Genomic DNA, 13,498 nt, shown 5'->3' with positions numbered 1-13,498 from the left:
CCCTCTCATCTTTGGGTCAAGGTAAGTGTTCATCATGACAAGCATCCGTATTTAAACTCCATTAAGGATGGTGAGAAACCATGTTTGTTTTCACAGTCAATCAATATGAGCGCGCTGCTGTCCAGCCTGTGTCTTTATCTTCACAGGGAGACATGCTACAATCTATCCAGTTTATCAGCAAATCCAAATTAAGCACATCTCACCACAACTTACGCCTGTCCTCTGGCGTTCCCTTCATTAATTAGACGTCTAAAAATATCAAACCCCTCCAAGACTTAATTAACCCATCGACTCCATTTGGTAGCTTGTGCATGCCTCTCTTTGTAGAGGAGACAAATGACTTTTATCAGAGTGTGTGTTTGAGTGTGCGTTCGTGTCTGTTTGGGTGTGCATGTGTATGTGCATGTTTGTGTCTGTGCATGTTTTGGATACAGGGCATGGCAGTAATCTTATGTTTTCTTACAAATCATGCATGTGCTTCTCTGCATGGGAGTGTTTCTGCATGTGACACTTGTTGGGAAAGTGCATCTTTTTGTGCTTCATATGCATTTGCCTTTTTTATGATGTAACACCACAGCGTTGCAGTGAAATTTGTTACACAGCTTTACAGACCTAGCGGACACATCGTAATCCCCATCAATCATGCCCCCCCACGCCAGCGTAACAACATAGATGAAACATAAGGATCAAAGGCTGCTTTGACCCAGCATTCTCTGTGATTAACAAGAGTGGGTTGTAATAAAGCCATAATTGATCAATTACTCAAGCTGTTTTGATTTGATGTGACACTTGTTAGAATAGCAATTGTGGGTGGGCGTGCTTTGATGCCAGAGGTTAGTAGAATTAGTGTCAGGAGGAAGTCGTTTTTCCAGGAACGGCACATTCAGTGCTGTTGATGAATTTTATATCTCGTAAAAAATAGTGACGTGTCTGAATGGTTTGCAATTACAAACATTTTCTGTTGACGATTCCAGCTGCTTTTCATGCTTTTCTGATATAAAACTGGTGGTTTTCTTCTTAACAGTGCAGTGTTGGAAAGGATGTCTGTTTTTATTTCTCTTTGAATAGTAATCACATTTCTATTGTTATTTTCCAATAGATGACATTTGCATCAGAAAGTGATTAGAGTCATGTGTCTGACGCTTTAGTGACATTTGGTTGTAGCCTATCTCCACCTGACATTTCCCACAGCCAGTAAACTGCCGCCCAGTTCATTGTGAACCTGTGAGTAGTGAGTTAGTCACCGATTGGCAGAGGAAAGTTTCAGAAAACATCGGTATTATCAGTATAATCACACATTAATACAGCATTTGAATAATAATAATAATAATAATAATAATAATAATAATAATAATAATAGTGGTTGGAAGGTCTCCTGGAGGGCAGCTCTGGTCCACTGTTGCTGTAAAGTCAAAGAAATATGGACCCAAATCAGATTTAACTTAATGAAATCTAGAGCTAGGTGGATTGGCACTGCGCCGAGGCTGATCCAGCTGCCAGGATGTTAAAGTGACGGATGGATACAGCATTCAACTTCCACATAGAATGTAATGATTACTGACAATGTCATATTTTATGAGTGCAAATCATTGACCATGTAAATGTGTGTCCAGCTAAAGCGTCCATTGCACACAGGTCAGCAGAGTGCAACGAGGTAAATCTAAAAAGGGAAATAGAAAACAGGGGAGGAGAAGCGAGAGTGGGTTTTGCTTTTGCATGCCTGTAGAGGGTCTCTGCACCTGTGTGCTGTGTATCATTCATGTGTGTTTGTTTGTGGGAGAGGCTAAGACCCTGACTCAGCTGCCACTGTTGTCCCAGTCAATGAACTCTGTTGTAATGTTTAACTAAAGCAAAATGAGTGTGTGAGTGAGAAAGAGAAAAAGAGGGAGTGCTATTGTGTGTAATGAGCTTGCATACAGTCATGATCAGCTCTTTAAAATGAGTGAGTGAGCCTTGCAGATTTTTAATAAGCCACACCACCACCATCTCAAATACGGATCATTTAATAACATATCTACATCTTGTATTATGGCATGTCCAATAATGGAGTCACATTTTTCTTTCACACCAAGATCTGTATTCACCAATGTTCTGTTAGAACTATTATACCAGTTACATGTGCTCTGCTTGAAATGGATTTCAACAACAAAATAGCCTGTCTGAGCAAAGCATGCCAGACTAATGTCAAAGTGCATTAACCTCCACTTACTACTGCAGAACGACTGTATGCAAGGTGCTCTGTTTGTCTTCCTGCTCGCTCCACAATTAACATTTAGGACTGCCGTGATGCCCCATGTTCTGTGTAAAATATTTACTCCATATGTAGTAAAGACAGGCATCCAGTGCGAGTGAGACACCCTGTGCTAAATCTGACTGGGATAATGGTGATGCTGATGTCTGAATACTCAATTACCTGGTTTAACGAGTGGAAGAGAATCGCAACATGTGAACTGCCTAGCTTGCTTTGATGGCAGGTTTCCATGTGTGATAGCTACGACAGGATGAGCAAAGATAGCTCCTTTTCTCCATTTTCAAGCTGTATTTTACCAGTAATAATGATTAACACCCCAGCCAAATTTATAACAGCGTTTTAGTCAAGGTTTTCAGCAGTTTGTAACCTGGCCAGACTACAGAAAAGCTCAAATACTCAGTAGCTGTGGAGGCTGTGTGAAGGTTTTAATGTGTGTTGACTTATCAGTAAAAAATGGTCCTGTGTAACTGTTTTTCTTTTATGGTTTTAACACTTTGACATTGTTTCATTTAGATTTGCATGGTCCTCTAGGAGTTAAGAAAAATCTCAGTCCTTTTATAATATATTCAAGATTGCATGGCCGTTGTGCTCTTACAAAGCAGAGATAGAAGCAACACACAAAATCTTGCAAAAGAGAAATCACAATATCCAAAGAAAAATACCTCTGAAATGAAGCTCTAAAAAACCCACTGTACTCTACCTGCTCAGTACCAAATGGCTGACAGTCAAACTTAGCAACTAGCTGGTGAACATAGAGGAACATTTAACAGTTGAAGAGTCAGATATTTCCCTCTTGGAAGACCAAAACAGAACTAAATGGAGAGTGAATATTGGACTGACATTCATCAGGCGGCTTAATGTTGCTTTGTGTCTGCTGGATGTGTGAACAGGCAGCTATTGGCTACCATGTCTGCCATAACAACTTAATGAAGTAATAATATAAAAACGTTGTGTTAACAGCTTCTGTATGATATCATTGACTATTTACCCTCCCCATGCCACCCAGGTGCCCCAGGACGATTGGGGGGGTTACCCTGGAGGTGGGAAGGATGATGAGATCCCCTGTCGTCGGATGCGGAGCAGCAGCTACGTTAAAGCCATGGGGGACGAGGAGAGCGGAGAGTCAGACTCCAGTCCCAAGACATCGCCTCAAAAGTTGGTGCGGCCTGACGCCCTGGTCAAGGCCATCATCAGACCAAGGGACTCCCAAAGGTACAATAGATGCAACTTAAAGATGTCAATAGTTCACAGTGTTTGGCTCTTCTTCTTTTTTCTTGCATGTCCCTATTTATGTATTCACTTCACCTCGAAGGTAGATGGTGCAAAGCTTAACAATTCTCAGTCTCATTTTTTGTTTGTTTCATTGATTTTAGTGTTCCCTAAACACTATATATAATCAAATATAATCAAATTCTACATATAGTGGTTTTAAGTAAATAATCTCCCAGTGGAGTGAGATAATTATGTTGGCCTCTCATGCAATTCCAATGTTTCCAGAAATGTTCTAGAAATAATACATAATATAATTAAAATAATGTAATCTCTGAAAATCCAGAAAACAGTGTGATTTGGCAGAATGGAATTATCTCAGTGCCCTGTTTCAATATCTGTATGCTTCTTTCAGTGTTACTATTTTGAGATTGCATTTTAAGAAGACACATATTCTCAGCTTAGTATCTTTTTATGTTTTGAGCAACATCATGCTTGTTATTTATTTGCTTTATTACATTCCCTCTAGCAGTGTTGGCAGTTTTCTTGTGCTAGTGCCCCACCCCTACAACAGTGTCAAGCACTTGATAGCTGAACCCTATACTGTACTCATTAGAATCCCTTCGTGGGTATTCATGTCAGTGTCTTCAACTGTAAGAAAGTGTTCAGTGTGTTCTTCTGGGATGTGTCCCATTTAATGGTGAGGAAATAGAAGGCTTTTGTTTTGGTTACTCAGTGGTGGAAGAAAACGCTTATAAGAGGATTACATGATAAGACAAGCTGAAGACAATGTCACTGAAAAATGTAAACAAGCAACTATATTTTGGAGAGTTACAAGGATAGTAACTATGATTACAGCATTAACAAATCCATTAGATTAGGATGAAATGAGATAATAGTATTTGCACCAAATAAAAAGAGTAATGTAGCCTGACCTGTAGCAAGACCATTCAGTAATCAGCTTTTTCCCCCAAGGTATTTTCTGGGATTGTGTTACCATTGACATAAATATTAAGATTATATACCTTTCTTATTATTTGTGTGCAATGCAAAGCCATTTATAGTAGAGTAAGATACAGTGATGATACACTGCAGAGGTTATTCTCAAGCTGTTTTAGGTCAGAAATTGATTCCCTCTTCTATCCTACTGCTTTTACTGTGTGTTACATGTTCTGATATTGTCTGCTTATCCTTCTGCTCCGTATTTGCCTCACCTTCTGTTGCACCTCACATCCTATCTCCATCTTTATTTCATTCATTTTCAGTTCCAGTTCATTAAACATGGTTCTGGGTAAACTTCAGCCACAAACACAAAAGATGTTGGCATCACCTGGCATTTGTTGTCACTGGAAAGTCCACTTTTCGTATTATTTCCAACAGTTTTTAGATGTTCATTTTTCAGTTATGAAGTTACTTATCGTTTTATTTTGTACATGGTTTGTAAATTGTATTGCACAGTACTTCAGAAACCAAATTATTGCATTGTGCAGGGGCAGATTCATCTTTTCCAGTCATTTTTTTTAAAAGGTGGCATTACGAGAAAGCAAATTCACTTACTTTTGTTCACTCTTCAAAGGGACGTGTTTCTCTTTGTCCGCAGCAGAATGTGAAAACAGTAATTACAGCCGAGATTCATAAGTCTATTTTAATAATATGACAGTTTAAAAAATATCCTGGGCCTGCTCTTTTAAAACACAATATTTGTATCTGCCTTTGCTGTGCTTTGTGAGCAGTGCATATTGAGTACATTTACCAGCGTAAAGAAGACCTGGTTGTGCCTTCTTATTTATAGACAGTTAGATGCACTTTCCCTTAATTTTTCATTTCTTCTCAAGAAAAACTTACACTGTGCTTGAATTACCACCAGAGGCTCTATTTGTGTTGGCAATGTGACATTTTGGTAACTGTATGACCAGAGCCATGCAGAGGCAACTGTAGTGCAGTTTAAAGTCAAGTTTGTTTTAAGAGATACACTCACCTAAAGCATTATTAGGAACACCCTACTAATACCGTGTTTGACCCTCTTTCACCTTCAGAACTGCCTTAATTCTTCGTGGCATTGATTCAACAAGGTGCTGGAAGCATTCTTTAGAAATGTTGGCCCATATTGATAGGATAGCATCTTGCAGTTGATGGAGATTTGTGGGATGCACATCCAGGGCACAAAGCTCCCGTTCCACAACATCCCAAATATGTTCTATTGGGTTGAGATCTGGTGACTGTGGGGGCCATTTTAGTACAGTGAACTCATTGTCACGTTCAAGAAACCAATTTGAAATGATTCGAGTTTTGTGACATGGTGCATTATCCTGCTGGAAGTAGCCATCAGAGGATGGGTACATGGTGGTCATAAAGGGATGGACATGATCTGAAACAATGCTCAGGTAGGCTGTGGCATTTAAACGATGCCCAATTCGTACTAAAGGGCCTAAAATGTGCCAAGAAAACATCCCCCACACCATTACACCACCACCACCAGCCTGCCCAGTGGTAACAAGGCATGACGGATCCATGTTCTCATTCTGTTTACGCCAAATTCTGACTCTACCATCTGAATGTCTCAACAGAAATCGAGACTCATCAGACCAGGCAACATTTTTACAGTCTTCAACTGTCCAATTTTGGTGAGCTCCTGCAAATTGTAGCCTCGTTTTCCTATTTTTAGTGGAGACGAGTGGTACCCGGTGGGGTCTTCTGCTGGTGTAGCCCATCCACCTCAAAGTTGTGCGTGTTGTGGCTTCACAAATGCTTTGCTGCATACCTTGGTTGTAACGAGTGGTTATTTGAGTCAAAGTTGATCTTCTATCAGCTTGAATCACTCGGCCCATTCTCCTCTGACCTCTAGCATCAACAAGGCATTTTTCGCCCCCCAGGACTGCAGCATACTGGATGTTTTTCCTTTTTCAGACCATCCTTTGTAAACTCTAGAAATGGTTGTGTGTGAAAATCCCAGTAACTAAGCAGATTGTGAAATACTCAAACCAGCCCGTCTGGCACCAACAACCATGCCATGCTCAAAGTTGCTTAGATCACCTTTCCTTCCCATTCTGACATTCAGTTTGGAGTTCAGGAGATTGTCTAGACCTGGACCACACCCTTAAATGCATTGAAGCTGCTGCCATGTGATTGGTTGATTAGATAATTGCATTAATTAGAAATCTTACAGGTGTTCCTAATAATCCTTTAGGTGAGTGTATATGCTTTGATGCGGGACTCTCTTTATTTGTGACCACTTCAATCACCAGTTTTTTGTCCCATCAATTACAATCAGTAGGAGTTGAAGAAAAGTTTTCTTTTTAAATGCAAAGGTATTAACCAAAATACTGCTGAATTAATTGGAAAATTGGTCTAACTAGACAAAATGTCCTTTCTCCAGACAGAGTATCTCCTGTCAGTAACATGTTAGAGAGGGAAACATGGCTTATGCAACTCAGGACATCCTGACATCACATGCTTAGACAACTGGCATTACTTGTTAATGCTAAAGTGGCTCAAATCTAGTAGAATCAATATTCCGTCAACATCACATCATGAATTATGTCCCAATTAAACAAGATTAAATATTAAAGTTCCCTTAAAGTAAAAAGTTTTTATTTATTTATATGTCTTTTTAGCAGGTCAAGGTGCTATATAAATACTGTACTACTGTTAGTTTTAAAAACGCTCAATCCACAGAGAAATGCACACAGCCCGTATTCAGAAACTATTTAAACGATCCTTCAGGACTTCCGTACGGTTGTGAGGTCATGTGACGCTTGCAGCTTTCTCGCTCATTCAAACAACTTAACACTCGCAATACACCTGCCATGACATAGTTGCGTCCCCTAGCGATGCAGTGGGGCCAGTGACAGACACAAAGCTGCAGTATGTAATGTCAGACAGTCCCAGTAAGAGACAGTGATACACACATTGACTAACACTGATGATTCCCTCACTCTTAGGGCCCTATCTTGCACTCAGCGCAATTGCCTTTGTACACCGACGCATGTATCATTCCTATTTTGCACCCGACGCACAGCAGACTTTTCCCTCCAGAGACGAGTGCTTGGCCATAATGTAGCGTGTACACTTCTCTCATCTAAATGGATGCAGCAGTTCCCATTTTTGCAAACCATACATAATTACAAAGGAAAATATTACTAAAAATGCGCTTCAGGTGTTTGGATAGGTCAGGAGGCACTTTACAGTACAATCCTCAAAAAGTCGCAGCATTCTTTGTGGCTTGTTGTGATTTACACAACATTTCCATGAATCATGGATGTGTTGATGACATAAATGAGGAAATATTAGAGGACTTAAGGAGACGTGATGTTGAACTACGGCGGGATCTGGTCCGGGAGTAATGCGCGATGCGCTCCTGATGGAGCGGGTGGACGGAGATGGAGTGGGGGGAAGAGGAAGGGGCACAACAGGTGGAGGTGGTCGGTTGGAGGTACGCTCCATGGCTGCAGCAATCCTCTCCAGACTTGAGGAGATGCGCCCGAGGGGCCGCAGCAACATCGCCACCCGGCCAAGACGGGCATTTATTACTTTGCCGCATCTCGCATTGGCAGCTCCCGCTGGCGTGCGCCAGGCAAATCCGCCGTCATAATAGCAATCTGCCATAGAACAAGCGCGCCTGCTCTTAAAGGGAATGTGAGATGACGCTCTGATTGGTTTATTGCACGTTACGCCCAAACCACACCTAGCTACTTCAGTCCAACCCATTTTAGATTTGCGTCGGGAAGAGTCATTTATCCCGCCGGTATAATAGCAACAGCGCCCGAGATCCGCCCACAAAGCTACTTGCGTTTTGTGTTTCATACTTGCATTTCAAATCGTTAAAATAGGGCCCTTAATGTCATTTCCTTGTCTCTCACTCCTCATGCTGCCGACTCTGTGCTCATTGCCATTCAGCAGAGGTTTTTAAATTGCCCAACTCTCTCTTACAGAACAGCATTTTTCCTGGAAGCTCAGAAACCGCAGCGGGCAACACCCACAGAATCTGCTAATACTGTTAACCTGGCCCCTTAAAAAACACATTTGAGCATACACACAATCAGAATTAATTATGAGCATTTCTGAGTGTTTGTGACTAGCTGAGTGTTTCTCTGCAGGATGGAAATGGAGAAGGGACAGAGATATTCAGCATTTACAGCCATACAGTAGGCCACAAGTAGTGCATGCACATGCTAATAAGCCAGTTATTCATCACTGAGGATATATAATGGCAAATCAAATGTTATTGATTGTGATCAGGCAGGATCATCATAATAATATCTGTCACAGAGGATGCAGTTGTTTGGCCTTTTTAACAGCTCTTTCAGAGCATGAAGTAATGTATGAGGCAGCTACAGTGAGGTATGCTCCTTTTTCCACATCTTGCAAAGCTTCCCCCAGCTATCCATGAATAGCTGTAAACAGTGAATGATTTATGAGGATGCAACAGCAGGAAGGGCTATCAGTTGCAGTTATTGTACTCCAAAGCCCCTCTAAATAATGGCTCTCTCAGTGGTTAGACCAAGAGTCTGCAGGGCTCTGCTGAAAGGAAGATATTGACTAGCATGGATCAAGCTGTGTGGCCTGAGTCCATTGACAGAAGAGCCCTGATACTACCCTGAAACCACTCTAAGAATGCCATAATGTAGTATCTTTTCTCTTGAATGCAGATGTATTATTGTTTTGTATTTTGTGCATCCTACCTGTTTTTTTCTGGTCGCAACTGGTTTGGTGCTGCAGCGCTAGGGTTGATATATCGGCCAATATTATCTAAAGGCAGCTATACATTGGTATTAGTGTAAACTGTATGTTGGACAATGACTAATTACAAATTGCAGTACAGAAACACAAGGGTAAAAGATATGTGTGAGGTAATTTAGAAACAGCGCCTTCATTAAAGAGAGCACTGACAAGTTAATTTTTCAACTGTAAAATGTCTCACTCAGTTGGATACAACTTCTTAAAAAGCTCATTTAACAGATAAGATAAGATCACATTTTATTGATCACACGAGGAACATTTTGCATTACAGCAGCACACGAGGAAGACCAGTGAGGTTGATAGGAATGGGATACAAATAAGTAGAGGAAAATATATACAGATAAGTTAGAAAGCTTGCATTCATGTTACCAGTGTGCATAAATGTGCATGCAAAACTAATGGTGCAGTTTTCCAATAATCCAGATCAAAGTGGCAAAGTGGATACATTATATTTTGAATGAATATTCATGTTTTTGTAAGAAAAAAAAAATCAAAAATCCTGAATCAGTCGGGCTCTAGTTTAGTGTTAGAATTAAATGTGTCGCAGTAGACAGAGCTTTATGTGGAATACTGGTGTAGTTGAAAATATGGGCAGCTTCAAAGTGCAGCAAGAGGTAAATGTTTAAAATTGAACTTTAAGGCCCATTATTCAGCTTACACGGAAGGGTACCCGACACATGTTTGCAAACCTGGCTGCTCTGTGATCGTGTTATACCACAGAATCCCAAAGGGACAGGAAACCAAACGGTGGTGAGAATAGCTTTTGAGGAAAAGGGGGAAATACTCAGAGTTGTTGACAAGAATATTATCGACTTTTTATAGACGTGAAGAGGATTTCATTTGGACACTCGGCTTACATAAAAGTCCTGTCCAGTGCAATTAAATGTGTATTATTATTATTATTATTATTATTATTATTATTATTATTATTATTATTAAATTAGTCCGCACAACACCTGACTCTCTCATCATTTCTTTAGAAGTGTGCCTATTTTCTTCTTCTATTTAATTCTTAGCACCATCATGCTGTGATCCATATCTGTTACTGTTTTAAGTCCACAAATAAAAGGCACCACGGATGCCACCTGACATGAGAGCTCTCATGCTATCATGGTTCATTGGGCTTGTTGGGATGGAATTAGATTCGATTCAAGACAGACATGCTGCAGGTTGGATTTCCTCTGCTCTTGTAGCAATTTGATGTCCCACGGGGGCATTCAGATGGGCCAAACACAAATTTGACAGCATCGGCTCCCTGAAGCAAATCGTGTTAAAGTAAGAACAGGCTGTCAGGTTGTGTCACCTCCCTCCGTCTTTCCGTCTTTCCCTCTTTCAAGCTCTCTGTCGCTCTCGTGGTTGTTCATCTCACCAATAAAGAATACATCACAGTCACGGGCCCACTGAACTGGAACAGCCTGTCCACTAGAGGGAAAGTTAGATGTCAATGATTGTTTTAAAGGTCCCATGGCATGAAAATTTCACTTTATGAGGTATTTTAACATTTCTAGCCTGCATATGGTCCCCCATTGGCTAGAAATGGCGATAGGTGTAAACCGAGCCCTGGGTATCCTGCTCTGCCTTTGAGAAAATGAAAGCTCAGATGGGCCGATCTGGAATCTTCTCTTTATGATGTCATAAGGGGAAAGGTTACCTCCCCTTTCTCTGCTTTGCCCGCCCAGAGAATTTGGCCCGCCCATGAGAAAGAGAGAGACATCATGGCTTGCAAATGAGCGAAGCATGGCAGTTGGTCAAGGCCACACCCCCACCCTCCACCTTCAATAGCATTTAAAGCTACAGACACAGAAATGGCACATCCTAAGGAAAGCTCATTGTGGGACTGGCTCTAGTGGCTGTAATTCTGCACCAAGGCTGAATTTCGGGAAAGAGACTTCAGTGTTAGGGGACCACTGAAGCCTGTATAAAAGCATACAAAAAGCAGCATGTCATAGGACCTTTAATTAATAAAACAACCTCACCACCCACCGCCCATTACAACTTCACCCAGGGGACCTGTACGTCCTGTATGCTGCAGAGCCAACAGCTATGTAAATAAATTGAATATTGAATCAGTTTTTGTTTTGTGCCATAGTATGAGCTGCCAAAGATGTTTAAAGAACATATAAACGATGATGGGAACTGAACGACATGGCAAATTCTATTATTAACTATTAGCAAAATGACTCACTGAGTCAATCTGTCAATCAATCATATGTCCCGTCTGAAAGCAAGTTGCATTGACACACATGCACAGAAGAACATTAACAACTAGCATCCATCTCTGGCAACCTTACTTCTCTTTAAATGACTTTGGTCCAGTGTCTAAACACCACAAGCCAATCAATCCGAGCCATTTTTTTGCAGTTTCTAAAATAACTCACATTTGTTTGCCCCCCATCCATGATTAGCTTTTTGAGGCACCATCATTAATCAGAGTTAACACTGGCAAAGCATCCAATAATTCTTGATTTAACATAATGTAATTACTCATTCTAGCATTGAGTATGAGCATTTTCCCCTCAAATCGCAAGGTCAAAGCAGAATACCAATCCATTGATTTGCTGAGTGGCTGACGTGTCACGCATTGTTAGTCTACGTTTCTGTTGGACAGGGTTTTTCTTAACACCTTTTGCCTCCACTATGAATGTAACACTTGATACTATGTCAAAGATGGATCCTGCTACCTAATATCGCGTTCAGAAATGTATCCATTATATTTTGGCACACAATATCCTTTAATATAATGTGTGTGTGCGTGTGTGTTACACTGATTGTTAAATGTATTAAACACATCAACTTTTTTCTGTATTCCCTGATGTGAAGATGTAATTATTCTCCATAGGGCTTTGCAATGCAAAAATTTTGCTCTCAAATTTGTACTTGTGTTGGTACATTATGTTAACCCTTCTTACAATCTTCTGTCCTACATTTGTTTTTCCTGCTTCAGAATTGTCTTTTCTTTTTATTCTTTCAATCGAAACGTATCTGTTCGGAATGGGCCGAGAACTGCTCATCCATACAACTTCATACTTGCAATACACCTGACATGACATAGTTCCCCTAGCAATGCTAAATTATACACATTATTTGCTAACAGCTAGCTAGGGTATTTCCGGGAACAAAAGCGTACTGTGGCAAGCGACGGAGAGCGAGCTGTACCCACTAATAAATACTATAATAAATATGTCCCGTAGATCTCAAGAGCACTGCACTTCCTTGGGTCCTCAGCAATTCACCCGCTAAGTGTGAAGTCGATCAGATAGATGGTTGTTGAGAAAATCAAAGGACTGAAAGAATAGACAGAGCCTCCTTCCTTTTTAAGCCATGCATTACTTTCATCCTTTCTTCTAAAAACTTTGCACACACATACTGTCGCGGCTGGGCTTTGTTTAACCACAGAAAGTGTACTTCCATTGGTAGCATGAAGGATGGCAGAAAGTGTGAGATTCCCATCATCCCTGGCAAACAATGGAAGTGCATTAGCACCAATCAGAGACATTAGAGGAAATTTGCTCTGGCGTGATTTGATAAAGGGCCAACGCTTTCTCAAAACAGCCTCCCTTCACTTAACTGACAATAATAGACATCTCTACAGGCAAGGATGGATGAAGTATGCCTCTGTTATTCCTCAGCCAGTGCACTTATATCTGATCATGCCAGCTAAAGAGCTTGCCTAAGTTTCATTGCTCTTGGAAGGATGTTAGGTAGGTATTTTTGCTCTCATTTGGCTCAATTAAGCAAATGTAATTAGCCAAACAGGGAAAGAATGTGTGTTTTATGATGTAGAGTTTGTGTGTCGCCTTTCGTCATCAAGTGCTTTGTAATAACAGGCTGCAATAACAGGCTGTATACATTGTGTGTGTGTGTGTGTGTGTGTGTGTGTACATGTTTCATTTATAAGATATTGCCTTGACCAGGCAAATCTGTCTGCCAACTAAATGTAACTGTAACATGCTCCCACTTTTATTATTACTTGAGGGCCGCGTTTGTCATATTTTGTCACCCTAATGTTTGCAGTACTTTGATGAAAAGTCCCAAGCAAACATTCAGTTCACCACAAGTCCCATACAGAACCAGTTCCATTGGACTTGTGCCCAGTGGCGTCCCATCCATCCAATTCCCACTTGTGGGACCCAGTAACTCTGTTTTCTTCTCTACCCACAGCTCTTACCGCCTGGATAAAATCAACAGTGACATGCGTAACTACATCACCAATTTTGCTGCAGACTTAAGGTGAATACAGGCTCAGCGCCTCTCCTCCCCTTACTTTCTGTTGCTGCCATGTTGCAGTGGTCAGACGTC

General features: G+C 40.9%; 1 protein-coding gene across 8 annotated transcripts in view; it reads left to right on the top strand.

Annotated features, from left to right (window-relative positions):
• Positions 1 to 13,498, top strand: part of dlgap2a (discs, large (Drosophila) homolog-associated protein 2a) — a 169,204-nt gene that overhangs the window by 124,388 nt on the left and 31,318 nt on the right. For 6 of the 8 annotated variants that reach the window (XM_039787062.1, XM_039787061.1, XM_039787065.1 and 3 more), the window contains 2 exons: positions 3,258 to 3,463; positions 13,361 to 13,429. In XM_039787062.1, coding sequence (XP_039642996.1) covers positions 3,258 to 3,463; positions 13,361 to 13,429 — 275 coding nt within the window. The remainder of the gene's footprint in view (positions 1 to 3,257; positions 3,464 to 13,360; positions 13,430 to 13,498) is intronic. The other 2 variants (XM_039787069.1, XM_039787063.1) reach the window with 1 other exon arrangement.

Source organism: Perca fluviatilis, chromosome 20, assembly GCF_010015445.1.
Source record: "Perca fluviatilis chromosome 20, GENO_Pfluv_1.0, whole genome shotgun sequence".
NCBI lineage: Eukaryota > Metazoa > Chordata > Actinopteri > Perciformes > Percidae > Perca > Perca fluviatilis.
Note: the sequence above shows the minus strand (reverse complement) of the source record. Positions and strands in the feature narration are given on the sequence as shown.